The sequence below is a fragment of the Bidens hawaiensis genome, unplaced genomic scaffold (assembly GCF_021521415.1).
Source record: "Bidens hawaiensis isolate Kalapana, Puna unplaced genomic scaffold, B.hawaiensis_p1.1 tig00002572_1, whole genome shotgun sequence".
Taxonomy (NCBI): Eukaryota; Viridiplantae; Streptophyta; class Magnoliopsida; order Asterales; family Asteraceae; genus Bidens; species Bidens hawaiensis.
This window is the reverse complement of record NW_027491140.1, coordinates 2,358,780-2,373,357: the sequence shown is the minus strand read 5'-3', so window position 1 is coordinate 2,373,357 and position 14,578 is coordinate 2,358,780. Positions and strand designations below refer to the sequence as shown.

Here is a 14,578-nt window from a genome sequence, read left to right as displayed (position 1 = left end):
TTATATTAAAAACAAAAGCAAAAAGTCTACATTTTTTATTTCTTGAACGGCAAAAAAGAGTCTATTTAAAAGACTACAAAGTTCACTATTTCGTAATCTTTCATAATTGCGTGTTCTTTTCTTAAAAATCAAGAAAACAACTAATGAAAAAAACAAAACAAGATCACATCGAAGTACGTACGAGAATCTTATCCACCATCGTTATCGTTATCACCTTATTCACCTCCACGTAATTCCGCCACCCTACCCCACCACCACCACCCTTCTATTTAAACACTAAACATCTTCCACACCTAAACATTATTATTATTATTATTATTATTATTATTATTATTACTTCTTCAACTTTCTTCCTTCCAATCCAATAATATTATTATTATTATCATTCAAAATGTTGGCCATCTTCCACAAAGCATTTGCACACCCACCAGAAGAACTCAAAAGCCCAGCCTCCCACCACTCCTCCAAGCAACCTAAACTCCCTGAAGAAACCCTAGCAGAGTTCTTGTCCGCACACCCGACAGACACCTTCTCCATGACGTTCGGCCACACGGCCGTGCTGGCTTATGTTAAACCGGAACGCCCGTACTCGGTTCATCAGAGGCTGTTCACTGCTTTTGATGATATATACTGTTTGTTCATGGGGAGTTTGAATAATCTGTGTGCTCAGATCAAACAGTACGGGCTGTCGAAGAACACGAATGAAGCGATGTTTGTGATTGAAGCTTACCGGACGTTGCGTGACCGTGGGCCATACCCGGCTGATCAGGTTATTAAGGATCTGGAAGGGAGTTTTGCGTTTGTGGTGTATGATAGTAAAGCTGGCACTGTTTTCACCGCACTGGTAAATTCAAAGACTTTTATTATTATTATTATTATTATTATTATTATTATTATTATTATTATTATTTACGTTGTTTGCGGATAAAATGTAGGGGCGAGCCCCATTCGATTTGGGTCGTTTTTGAGCTAAAACCAAATCAAAACCCGAAAATTTAGTTTTTAAATAATCAAAAACATTTGGGTTTTGGTTTTTTTGTTCTGAGTTTGGTTGGGTTTCGGTTTTGCTATTAAAATTTTGGGTTGAAATAACTTCTTATTTTTTTCCCCTCAAATTAGTGAGGTTGGGCATTAGTAACCAATTACTTATTAAATGTTTACTTGTTTAACTTACATATTTATTAAATTTCTATAAATTATTTAAAAAATAAAAATCTATAGATTTTGTTTGGTTTAAAAAAAAATAAAACCAAACAGATTTATAGGTTCGATACAAACAAAATATAAACCAAACCATCGATTTTGTTTTAGTTCGATTTTTTTAATTTCAGAACCCTTTTTTTCTTTTTGTGTGCACACATCTTTAGCTAATTTATGTATGGAATTTCGTGTATGCTTTCAAGCTGTTCGATGAGATGTCTAAATGAAAATTTTGTTTTACAGGGTTCAGATGGAGGGGTGAAGCTGTATTGGGGTATAGCAGCAGATGGGTCAGTGGTTATTTCTGATGATTTAGAGATAATTAAAGCAGGTTGTGCCAAATCATTTGCACCTTTCCCTAAAGGTAACATACTCGTTATCTAAGCTTTTAACATTTTGGTGATGGTTTTATTAAAATTTAAAACAAGATTTGAGGTTTTGGAACAAATATATTATTTGCAGGGTTTATGTTTCATAGTGAAGGTGGTTTGATGAGTTTTGAGCATCCAATGAACAAGATTAGGGCAATGCCAAGGGTGGATAGTGAAGGGGTGATGTGTGGGGCAAACTTCAAGGTTGATACTTACTCGAGGGTCAGTTCGATTCCTCGTAGGGGCAGCGAAGCTAATTGGACTCAATGGGAGGATCATTATGCGTCTTAGTTCTTGAATCATGATCGATGTTCGACATCCCACTTTACTTTGAAAGTTTGACCTTTTGTTTTTGAATGTAAATAGTTGATTTTGTTTGGGAATAATTGTGATAATTTCTAGTGTTGCTTGGGTCTAAATTTGACTGAAATACTTCAATATCTTGAGATTGTCATGTTATCAAAACCACATTGTTTTGACAAATCCAAACTGTTTTTGCAAACACCACAAGGTAGTTATGTTGTGACCAGAAATGATACGGAACTGGCCATAAAGTTAGAAGACTCGTGTATGAATCAACTATATAAGCATGAAAATCTTCGCTATCGATCACTTTCTTTATGTGCTTTTGCACATCAAAATCTTCGCTATCGATCACGGCTGAGCTATCAAGCCAACCTCAACTGAGCTGTCAAGCGTGTTTTAACCTGCCAGATTGACTCCTCATAGGCTCATATCTCCAAGGTTAGCCTTTGGTGTTCATTCCCAGCCGAAGTCTTTTTGTTACCGAAAATGGCATCGTAATTCAATTTCGAACCATAACAAGTGACATTAAACACGCCATCCCGGGCGAGTAACCAATAACGTGTTCAGTCATTTAGAAACTTAGTTTGGTAAATGTTTGAAACGGGTTGGTTTGGTTTGACCCATCTCGCCTTTTTTTAGTTGAAAACTTTACTATAAAAAATGGTTTCTTCTGTCAATTAAGTTTCTTTATTTGTTGGGTGGATAGTGTAACGGCTCATTAAAAATTGGTGGGTCCCACTTGATTTACGTAACCAAGTAACCAATCAAAATTGAATTGAATTGAATTATAGATATCCAATGCCTCTTGTTAATCATCTTCCTTGTATCAATTAATCATTACTCATTAGAGATTAGTGACATTGAATACGCCTATCATATGTTTCCCACTAAATTAGAATGATATACAATCGGCACCCTATCACATATAGATTTGAGCATACGTTATTCGCCTATAGAGTGAAAACATTTAGGGTTTAAGTCAAATCAAAAATAGTTGCCCATAGCTACATACCCGAATAATTTATTCACAGTATGACATTTTTTCAAGCGAAACATATCAGAAGTGGGAAAAAAAAAAGGTCACGTCTGACTCGCTGTTCATTTTATACACGATTTCTTTAATAAACAAGGCATATGCCTAAAACAATATCATTGATCCTCATGTCACATAGTAACACATGAATAAACTGGTAAAAATAAACAATTAACTCTTTAAATTCCAAACTGCTTTTAATCCTGTTAACTAACTCACTCACTCTACATTTTCCAACTAAACCAAAAACTGTGTTCATTTCTTTTCTTTTTCTCCTCACCAAATCTAATTCTTTTTGCACCATATATGCTAAAATTTTACAAATCATCTATACAATTTCCCAAATTACAAACCTTGCAGGGTTCAGGCCCAAGCCTTACCTCAAAACTAGGCCCGCCCATCTATAATCGAACCGGCAATCCAAAATTCTGAAATACTCGGATTTCCCCATGAAGCCCAGCTGTTACAATCACCATGCCCCACCCCAACTTACTCGGGCTGGACCCGTTTGTAAAATCTCCACTCGTCTGTTGACCTGGACTCTTTTGGGCCAACACCAGTTTTTCCTCGGGCCACGTGCCGGAAAACCGGTCGAAAAAGTACCCGTTACTCGCACTAGAGATGATTCCATGAAACGGGCTGCTGTTAATTTGATCTTGTTCGGGTGTCGGTGGATGGTTCACTGCTGACACGTCATCAAACTGGTCCCCGCTAAGTCTATCGGGTTCGTCTTGAAAACCACAGGTGTCGGTTTTACCAGGCCACGGGATGGCTACTGTTACATCTTGACAGTGGAAGTGTTCATAGGAATGAGTAACGGTTACACCTTTGTTTCGGTTAGCCCGCATGCCGTCTTCGTGCTTCCATACATACACTTGTGAATCCTCGCTTGCACAAACGACATATCTCCCGTTTGATGTCACCGATGCTGAAATTTGCCTGTTTGTGTTGCGAAATCCTGCAATATATTCAACACATGTCGGGTCAGTTCACAGGTCAAAATGGTTTGTTGACTAAAATATTATAAATATTACCTTTGAATTTGTGAATTAACTCGAGACCATCAACGACACGAACCCGTGAATCTGCAGATGTAATGAGCACTTCCGATGTACCTGGAACAAACTGTAGAGGTATTATAAATTTATAGCTCAAAACTAATGTTGATAATAGTCATAACAAGAAATTAATAATAATATAATGCGTTATGAAGAAATGTAGTAGCTTAATTTTCACCTGAAAACCGGTGATCTTTTTATGACGGGTCTTCTTATTTTTATTCTGTAGATTGATTTGACCTTTTTGTTGTAACTTGTTTTCTGCAAAACATTTGAAGTAAATATATTTGAGCACAAAAACGAGTGACAAACAAACAGAAAAATTAATAATAATAATAATAAATCGATCGTATACCAGTCATGTCATATAAACAGCAGTTCCCCTTGTATGAACCAACAAGTGCACCCTTCAAGAATTAAAAGAAAAAAGTCCCATCAGTAACAAATCAAACTAATCATATTTAAAAAAATCTATATTTTTCTGCTTTTAGAATTAGGGTTGGCAATGACAACCCGTTTACTCATATGGGTTGTGTTTTATCTCAAACAGGTCATATGAACAGTTCAGCTAAAAAAAATAGGCCAAAGTCAAATGAGTTCAAAATGTGTTAATTGTTCGAAGATGTAAATAATTACTGTAAAAACAGTGGTTTGGTCACAATTAACGCATTAAACAATATATTTTAACTAAAACTGGCCCATTTCAGTTTGAACCCGTTAGCCAACCCATGTGGTCCACCGATTATTTCATATGTAATTAAATTTACAAAAGTTTTGATACAAAATGTATGGGCTCAACCTGACCATCGGGTGTATAGCAAGCAGCAGTAACCATTTCATGCATATCATTCCAATCAACCACTTGATGATCAGGAATGTTCCATAACCGAACTTTAGCATCAAGTGATCCACTGATGAAATATCTATCATCAACAGGATTAAACTGGATGCAAGTTACTGCACTTAACAAAAAAAGATACATAATAATCATTAAAAAAACATACAATCCAGTTAAACAGAGCACATTGGCTCATACAGTCATACTTCATACCATAGTCATTGTGAGAAAATATCTTCAAACATGACTTGCTAGATAACTGCCATAACCGCACGGTTTTGTCCATTGATGATGAAAGCAAATGCTGAAAATGAAAGTGTCTGCCAATAAGAATTGTTACATATGCTTCATATATAGCTCAAAATATTAAAATGATATCACTGCAAGTAAGAAATCTTTGTAAGCATTTTGATCAACCACTGCAGGCTAACCTGAGATTTGGACCATGACAAGTCAAGCACATCATCCAGATGTCCTTCAAACGAACAGAACGGTTTTTCCGAAAGTCCAAACAAACGTTCCGGTACTACAATATGGTCCAAACTAGTTGACTTTCTGGTCAACGATAACCGTCCTCTTCTCTTTCTTTCAGTTTGACCATCCAAACTTGGTGACGACGACAAACCTATATCCGGCGATCCAGTCAACAATAACACGTCATCTTGTTTATCAAACAAAAGATCACCCTTTCTACCAGACGACACAACTTGCCAAACATGAATCACACAATCCTCACCCGCACTAGCAAGATACTTCCCATCCAAACTAAACTTAATAGTCCAGATCGACCCGTTGTGCGCCTGTATCTCCTGCCTTTTATACAAACCCGTAAGATCCTTACAAGACTTCCCATACTGCCTAACCCGCACTCTCTCCGGACTGTAAAACGAAACATCTTGACTGTCATCAGTCGCGGAGCTAGACCGCCTTCCACCCCTTTCCGATGATGTGTCCCTCTCATCACTACTTCGTCTCTCTTTATACCCAGCAACCGAACTCGCTACATTCTTTATAGTTTTTATACTCTTCAACCATCCACCTTTCGTTTTTGATTTCGATCCACTTCCAGTTCCAGTAATGTTAACATCTTGTAAACCCGCATTACAACTCTCTACACTCTCCCTTCTCATTAATTCTTGAACAATCGGCGAATGCCCGACACACATTTCAAATTCTTCCATCGTTAACCGCCTCCCGGTCCCGAGTTCTTTCAATTTCCCCCACATTCCATCCTCTCTAACCTCATCCACCACAAACTCTTTCCCGTTATCAAGATTCTTAATTAAACACACTTCTCCCAATTCACCAGTAGTATTACTAATCGCAGCACCATCTGAATTCGAATCATTCGAATTATCAAACTCAATAACCTCTTCAACGTCTGATGAAGAACAAACAGAGGGTTTATGTCTGAACACCGACGAATCACGAATGAGACCCATCTGCCGGAGGAGCCGTGTACGGCGTTCGTCGACGGAGGACGGCCGTGAGATCCAGACATCGTAATTGTTGACAACGGCCATAGGAAACTTGGGTACAGGTAAAAGCCGACCAAAGGTATTGTAATCACGAACACTGGTACAATTGGGATCAATTAAGGCCACTTCATCGTCGACTTCCGAGGAAGAAGACGAGCACGTGGTTGAATTAGAAGCCGAAGAAAGCAATCGATCAAGAGACTCGTGGAAACACTCTTCTTCTTCGTGTTCTTTGTGGGCTTGATTGCTCATCGTTCGGGCATTCTCATCGGTAATGAAAATGCCCGGCCGGAATCGGATCCGGAGGTGTGTTGGTATTATTCGGATCTGGGTTCTGGTTGAAAGTGGGAGTACGGATCGGGTGAAGGAAAGCAAACGAAAGAGAAGAGTAACCGACGGAATAGGTGGCGGAGAACGGCGGAGGACAGAGAGATTGGGTTCGGTTTGGTGGTGGTGAATATGAATCAATTATGATTTATGATGTAAAAATATAATAAAAACTTCAATAATTAAATGCACTTGCTACCAATACAATAATAATAATAATAATAATAATAACAATTTAGATAACTGTAATAATAATAATAGTAATATGGCTATACATGTTGTTTAAAATGTTAAATACGTAAATCTAGAAATCTATATAGATACCTATGATCCTGTCTATGTGATATACGAGTGGTTAAAAAATATAACACAAAAGTTAAATTTAATAATATAGATGATAACATACCTTATTAATTATTGATTAGTAAGATATAAATAATGATAAATAAAATTTTATAATTTATAAATCTCTAAAAAAATTAAATAAAACATTTAATACAAAATATAGATTTGAGGTAATATAAAATTGAATAACATAAAAAATAATAAAAATATAAAGCGTTGCTGTTAAAAAGAAAAGAAAAGATATTTTTTTAGATAAAATAGAAAATTGTTCATATGGCATATATGTGATATCCTATGTGTAGATTCTAGAATGATGTCATGTTGAAAAATCATATGGCATATATGTGATATCCTATGTGTAGATTCTAGAATGATGTCATGTTGAAAAAACATCTTGATCTATCTATTCTAATAAAGTAAAATAATTATGGACACTTGTCATATTTTGGTTAATTCACTTATTTCTTTTCCCTCCAAATATAAGATCCTAATATATGTAATAGATTAATAATTATTCACTTTCCTTTTATACTTTATATATATTATATCTATATATTTTTTAAAAAATAAATATTAACATATTATTTTACTATATATTCCAAAATATTTAGTGAAATCCAAACATCAACAACAAATCATGTTTGTCAAAGATTGAAAACAATATAATTTCAAATGTTATCATTAACATATTGTACTATGTATATTGTAGAAGATTGTAAAAAAAAAACTCGAATATGTTTTCATTTTACAAAGTAATTTTTTAATCACTAAATTATAAATATATGCTTAAAAGTCAATCCATTTTTTAAAAATCAATCAATTTATCTATTATCATTATTGTAAATTGTCATATATTTATAAATTATAAATCTATTCTTTAAATTTATCCATTTATTTTTCGGTTAATTTAGTAAACTATATATATGTTAAAATGTAAGAATAGTGTATACCAATAACTTTCGAACATAACAAAGTTTATCATATTTAATTTCTTAGTTTTTTTTATTAAGGATTGTTTTAAGTTTTTTTGTGGAACTTAAATTTGCTTTTTATAGTTTAAAAATTGGTAAATAGATTGTTTGGTACAAGTTAACTACATTTAGATCAAAATTTGTTACGGGTCAAAAATGGGAAATCTGAGTATTTTTAAAAGTTTGAGAATGCAAAAGATTTATCATCAAATTTGTTACGGGTTCAATATGTTGACTTGAAATGTCAAACGGATCAAAGTTAGAACTTTAAGCATGATTCGGGTTTCAAAATTATTTGCAAGTGCATTTTTGGAAATAATCAAAAGGTTTGAAATTTAGCAAATTGACTATTTTTTCCTTGACTATTAAATTTAATAAATATTGCGAACACTTTCGACATACTACGCCAGACCTATCAAATTCGAAATATTTGTGTAATCATTAACTCTTCATTCAATGGTAATCAGAAGGTTGTATGAGAAGCATGTCATGCAAAAATATGCTTAAATGAAATAAAATATTCACAAAATTGAATGAGTTAACATGTTATTTTTTATGTTGTCATTATGACAAAGTTGAGAAGCTCCCTAAATCTTATCAAAATCTTTTTCATGGTGTAGCTCAGAAAAACATAGTTATTGAAGAACATTCGTCATTACAATTTAATGTTCTCATTTCATTCGATGGGCGGTAAATTGATATATATATATATATATATATATATAAATGTAGCACTTATTATGTATTTAGGCTGAGTGGTTAAAACTACTATTGTATGAGAAGTCTTATTCCCAAATTGGTTAATAACCAAATTCAGTTATACATTTATGACACTAAGAATGAAATTTTTAATAGAAAAAGCATTCTCGGGTATGTTTCTGCACGTGCATTTTTTCATTAAGTTCATTTAAAAAAATCATTTTGCGATATAAATAAAATTAATTTATGTACACATAGTATAGATACAAGCATAGATGTAATACATTTTTTCATATACGTTATGTAATTATTTGCTTTCATTGGCGGATCCAGCATACAAACGGGTGGTTCCCCGGAACCACCCGAGTTTCGAAATAATAGTGTACGGATATATAGAAGACGCGTAGGAACCACCTTATAAATTAAGAGGGAACCACCTAAAAAAAATTCCTGGATCCGCCACTGTTTGCTTTACTTGTAATTTTATAATTTGGATCATCCCATGTGTGACACGGGCTCTAAATCTAGTTTAATAATATAGTTAGATTTTCACTTTACTCATTTTCCCGGATCCCATTATATGCTTTACAAGCGGAGATCGAGTTTGGATTGGATTTTAAACCAAGACAACTTGAATCGACTTTGATTTTAAGTAAGATGAAAATTTGAGTTTGAGCTAGGGCCGATTAAGAAAATGGCCCAGGTGGTTTTGATACGGTGTAAATTGAATAGTTACGAAGAGTTGGACTAAAGAGATTGAATATATTTTAATTAAGCTATATAAATTTAAAAGTTTTTGGGTTAATTTAAGCGAGTTAATGAGCAAGCTAGCATTAAATCAAGCTCGACATATTTACAAACCAAGTCAAATTTGAACAGGGTTTAAATGAGAACTATTTGTATCATTAGTTACAGTTCTACGTAAAATTGTTTATTGTTTTTGTATTTAACGTGTCTTAAGTAATATATATAGGATATTTAGTTTGAGGTATTGTAATTATTATAATAAAGTAATTTATATTTGCGTATATTTTCGAATAAAAACATAACATCACATCACTAATTATCTCCTTTAGAAACTAGTGCGGCAAATCATATTAATTTTTCATTCAAATCAATCACAATTATTTGGGTCATTATTGAAAGTTTTTTTTCTTTTTTCATTGTATTAGTTATGTAGTTTTCCTTCTTACATCATACTCAGTTACTCACATGATTATGATATAAATGTACTATTAAAATTATTATAGTTTACCTGTAGTATTATTATAATTGTTATATTACAAGACACCAATAAATCATAACCATTATGTCATCATCTCGTGCGTATCTTTTCTAAGAAAGCGACCTATTACAAAGTTTTCAGGGTTATTTATTTTTCATAATATATTAAGGTTTATAAGAATAAGAATTATAATTGTGTAACATGTTAAAGTTATCATCAATTGTAAGGAATTTAAATTCTTACCATTTTATGTTTTATGTAATGAGTGATTAAATAAGATAATATAGATATTACTGCTAAGTTATTATAACCAACTTATAAGTTATTAAAATTCAAATAACATAGAGTATTTATACTCTTAAATTAGGTTGCTCACGAGTCAGACCAGAGTTGGTCCAGTTGGATGTTCGTACTCAAATTGATTTTAAACAAGTCGAGTCATGTTGGCTTCATCCATAAACGAGTCGACCCAACTCAGCTTGGTTTGTAAACGATACGAACCGTGCTGACTCGTTTATAAGCGAGCCAACTTCGAACGAGTTTCAAGCTATTCAAACGTATCTAATCTTAGTATTGACAAGTTGATAATCGGTCACTAGCGTCTAGAGACCATGCTATGACAGATGGGGTACGCACAATCAATTACATGATAATAGTTTGGAAGGAAGTGTTAAGGTATGTTCCAAAGTAACACATTATATTGCACTTTGTTGAGTTGTTTTCGTCTGATTTGCTTGGTTTTGATGCATTATTAATATATATGATGCAAAAATCAAATAATATCAACGAGGAATTCACTCTCATAGTGTCAACTTAATGTTATTAATTTCTATATAAATAGACTCTAACAATTAGTGGGAGGTGGATTTCTTATTTGTATTATCTGAACTTCACTCGATGATTCTTTTATTTAGAGTGTTTTTTTGTTTGTGTTTTTCTAAATCATGGTTCAAGAAATTAGTAAACATGATTAAGTTAAGACGTATTTTGTGAAAGAGTAACACCCAATCACACCTCTCCGACAGGCTCTAACTTGGAAACACTCATTTTTAATTGGCCTATATTTAAATAACTATATTCAGTAGGTTCCAGCCTGAAAGCATATGTTTCCAGTGAGCTTTGGCGGGAAACATTTACATATAAGGTTATGGTTCCACAACTTTATATGTATCTGGAAGTATAGCTCCGATCAATATAGTTATCCCTAAAACCACGGTTCTATGGGAACGTTTATAGAAAGTAGCATTTCATCAAAAATAACTTAGCTCCCGCTCCAGATCTTGCAAAGACAATATGCTTGCACGTAGATAGTGTTGCAATCACGATGCAATTCGGCAATTGTACCATGGCACTTGTTGGAATGACGTGGTGTGTTGCATACTGTCTAAGAGTAGAAGATCTAGGCTAATAACATGCCACAATAGCCAGTACAACTTTACAAACACTATTAGGAGTGCCACTTTCCCTACAATCCAAATAAGAAGAAAGTATATGAATTCGGTTTTCATATATATATGAACTTTTGTATTCGGGTTATTTGGTTAACTGAATAATCTGATCTATTTTATATGGACTTTTTATAATGCTATTAGTCTTATGTTATGAGTCCACCTCTCCAAGCACACCCAAGTGTTTTTATTATATAAAAGTCCAACTTCAGATCCAAGTCTTAATTCAAAACCCTAAAGTCTATAATCGCTTTCAAGTTCATGAAAGTACGATCTCGCATCCTAACACCTTCACGGCGCATCCAAATACGTCTCAATCTGCTTCACGATGCATCCAGATTCACAATTCCATGACTTTAATCGGCCTCTCGAGTCTGTTGTTGTGTTTAAGATTATTTTCGGGCTTTATCAGATTGATCTTTACATTGTTGTGGTTGAAAACTCCCGGTTTTATTTATGTTGCAATGTGTTATTGTGCTTGATAGCTCTTATTTGAAAATTTAGTTGCTGTCTAGAACAAACACGAAATAAAATGCAGATTTGGGTTTTTCGGTTGATTTCGGATTTTAACTGAAACCAGTCGGAATTGAGTTCGGATGAATTCGGTCCGGCTAGAAAATTTGAATTCATGGTTTTCAGATTTAGGAAAAGAATTTCAAACATGAACAGAATAACCCAAATAACCGGAATAACCGATATCCGGACCGATAAACGCCCCTAACTTCAATGCACTACTGATTCTGAAAACATATAAACTATATGATCGTTTGTGTACGATCAACAAGCTTTATAGAAACTAAATAAACTTCCAAGTAATATAACTTAAAGTGATCAATGTAAATATTATGTACATTAAATAGTGTAATTTCTAAAAGACAAAAGAGTAGTACCTTCTTCGTTTATGTGAAAGAAACACTAGTGGAAGCATTGACAAGCCGATTAATAATATAGATTGGATTCATAATTAATAAAAGATTAAAACCAAACACACCACGTGGCTTGATACCCACCAACACTCTGTTTGCCTTCTCGGACACCCATCCGTCATTTTCCTAAATCACTTTCCATAAGTAATCATTGTTTAGATTTTTATCACAATTTTCCTTTTATTTAAACATTATTAATTAAATTTAAAAAGTATTAATAGGTTGAACCCGATAATCTTCGGTACAAACAAAACTGCATGCTAGATTGTTAAAGAGGTCAAGCTACCAAAACAGTCCCACTTTGAATGTCGAGTAGTTCTAGGCTTCTAGCGATATCGACGGCAATATGTTTTAGATGATTTCGATATCAAAGAAATATGAAGGTATTGATTCTTGATGGTCAATGTGATAAAAGATGTTAAAATTACATCATTTTATGTGGGTGATGAACACAAGTAAAAGATCATCATTGGAGTAATGGAATGAGAGAAATTATAAAAATTCAATTTTGTTAACTTAATTACTATTGTATTTTGGTTGTCTACCTTGTTTAGTTGTTTGCTTTTCTAACTGAAGAAACGTGTATTGACTTACTGGTAGACGATCTACTTTCCTCGGGTGTGATTATGCTTTTTCACCGATGGATCTCTGGAATCTGGATTCTTCCACCTACAAAACGAACAGCACCGTAAACTTACCCCTCAGAAAGGGACAGAGGGGTCCTCTTTGGGGTAACCCTCCGGTGTGAGAATAAGAATTTGTAGGAGAAGATAATAATATGAGAGTAAGGAAATTGGAGTGTATTGCTTAATATAACTGAATACTGTGTAATTGAGTGATGTCTCTCCTTGTGGAGTTGATGTGGTATTTATAGTGCTAGGGTTTCCACTGATTGGGCTCAGCCTTGTTGGCCTCCTCCAATTGCTTTGCGCCACGTGTCCTTGGGGACACCTGGTGCTTTTTCATTGGTTATAATCACGTGGTAGCACATGGGTTATGCTGAGTTGTCCACCTTTCATTGGCAGCTGTCAACATCAGCATATTCTTATTCCTTAAAAAGATACCTTCTGGAAGGTTGTCTGACGTGCACAATCAAGGTTGCCCTAATCCTGATTTGGATAAGGACGAGGTTGATTATGTGCATGTGTGATATGCGCCTATCCTGAGGATGCGCGAGGTCTTCTCTTTATTCTCACGCACAGATGTTTCATGCGCAGATGTGATATGCACAAGCATGTGATATGCGCCACGCGCGGATGCGCCACGCGCAGATGTGATATGCGTGAGCATATGTGGTGCGTGAGCATATGTGATGCCTGAGCATGTGTGATATGCGCCATGCGCATAGGTTTTGGCTTTGTGCCTTTATAATATCTTGATTTCAAGCCTCTTGTCTATATCTTGTGGGTTGACCCGCCTCGCTCGGTGTTGAGGCGGGTACATACCTCTTCAAGCCCCCCCAGTCTAATGTGTGTCTTGTCTCGCGCGAGCGAGGTAAGATAGATATTAGACTTAATAGTTTGCTCTTTTAGTAGGGTTTTGTCTTTTCTTCTTATTACTCATCGGTGCGCGAAATTCTATCCTTTTGGTTGAAAACGAATCGTCCCTGTACGTGGTTGGTTGTTGCTGACATGCGTCAGTGATGGAGACGTGTCAGACTTTTCGTGTGCTCGAGGTGCTACAGTTGCCTTTCATGTCCCCTCACATAGTGTCAGGAACACGTGTCGCGCTCGCGTTGGTCCGTACCTGCGAGTGGTGACGCGTGAAGTCTGGCAGCAGCTGTATCGTTTCTTTTCGTGTCCCCTCACACAGTGTCAGGGACACGTGTCGCGCTCGCGTTGGCTTACACCCGCGAGTGGGGGCGCGTGAAGTTCGATTAGTACCAAATTTTCTCTCTCCTGGGCCTATAAAAGCAAGCCCTTAGAGTTTTAATCCTTCATCTTCCTTGTTGTTTATTCAGAGCTCTTTTCTTTCTCTCATTCTATTCCGATTAACTGTTCTGCTTCCAGATCCTTGTTCTTCAGAAGCATCCTTTGTCCGTTTTTACAGTTGTATGTCTGATAGCTCAGACAACACAATCTCCCCTATCCATCGCCGTGTGAAATCATTAGTAATGTCTACATTGAAGAAGACCGGCAAGGGGAAGAGGGCTGCTGAGGCCTCATCGGAGGAGGTAGGGAGGACCAAGGTAGTGAAGAAGTGGGATGAGATCCCCTGCAAACTGAGGCAGGCCGATTTTGACAGCCTTATCGCCTCTCAGGGTTTTCTCCCTGAGTATGGCTGCATGTTGCCGGCGTCCGGGCAAACGGCGGCGGACCCGCCCACCGGCTATATATCCCTTTATTGCCATTTT

At 35.4% G+C, this 14,578-nt stretch overlaps 2 protein-coding genes across 2 annotated transcripts; one reads left to right on the top strand and one right to left on the bottom strand.

The window, feature by feature from the left end:
* The first annotated feature begins 359 nt into the window (after positions 1–359).
* LOC143620438 (stem-specific protein TSJT1-like) lies at positions 360–1,899 on the top strand. The gene is made up of 3 exons (XM_077092140.1): positions 360–844; positions 1,444–1,564; positions 1,663–1,899. The coding sequence occupies exons 1-3, from the start codon at positions 392–394 to the stop codon at positions 1,860–1,862; spliced, it is 774 nt and encodes a 257-aa protein (XP_076948255.1). The 5' UTR covers positions 360–391; the 3' UTR covers positions 1,863–1,899.
* A 1,265-nt stretch (positions 1,900–3,164) lies between these two features.
* LOC143620486 (uncharacterized) lies at positions 3,165–6,536 on the bottom strand. The gene is made up of 7 exons (XM_077092179.1): positions 5,238–6,536; positions 5,020–5,110; positions 4,768–4,925; positions 4,324–4,375; positions 4,147–4,229; positions 3,945–4,035; positions 3,165–3,868 (listed from the first exon to the last, which is right to left on the bottom strand). The coding sequence occupies exons 1-7, from the start codon at positions 6,534–6,536 to the stop codon at positions 3,312–3,314; spliced, it is 2,331 nt and encodes a 776-aa protein (XP_076948294.1). The 3' UTR covers positions 3,165–3,311.
* Between the last annotated feature and the right edge of the window lie 8,042 nt (positions 6,537–14,578).

What these genes read in the sequence shown, in the direction of transcription:
- LOC143620438 (XM_077092140.1), top strand. Translation starts at nt 392, where the DNA reads ATGTTGGCCATCTTCCACAAAGCATTTGCACACCCACCAGAAGAACTC. An exon ending in GCACTGTTTTCACCGCACTG is followed by an intron (nt 845 to 1,443) that starts GTAAATTCAAAG and finishes TTTGTTTTACAG; the next exon opens with GGTTCAGATGGAGGGGTGAA. An exon ending in ATTTGCACCTTTCCCTAAAG is followed by an intron (nt 1,565 to 1,662) that starts GTAACATACTCG and finishes TATTATTTGCAG; the next exon opens with GGTTTATGTTTCATAGTGAA.
- LOC143620486 (XM_077092179.1), bottom strand. Translation starts at nt 6,536, where the DNA reads ATGAGCAATCAAGCCCACAAAGAACACGAAGAAGAAGAGTGTTTCCAC. An exon ending in ATTTTCTCACAATGACTATG is followed by an intron (nt 4,926 to 5,019) that starts GTATGAAGTATG and finishes TGTTAAGTGCAG; the next exon opens with TAACTTGCATCCAGTTTAAT. An exon ending in CTGTTTATATGACATGACTG is followed by an intron (nt 4,230 to 4,323) that starts GTATACGATCGA and finishes AATGTTTTGCAG; the next exon opens with AAAACAAGTTACAACAAAAA.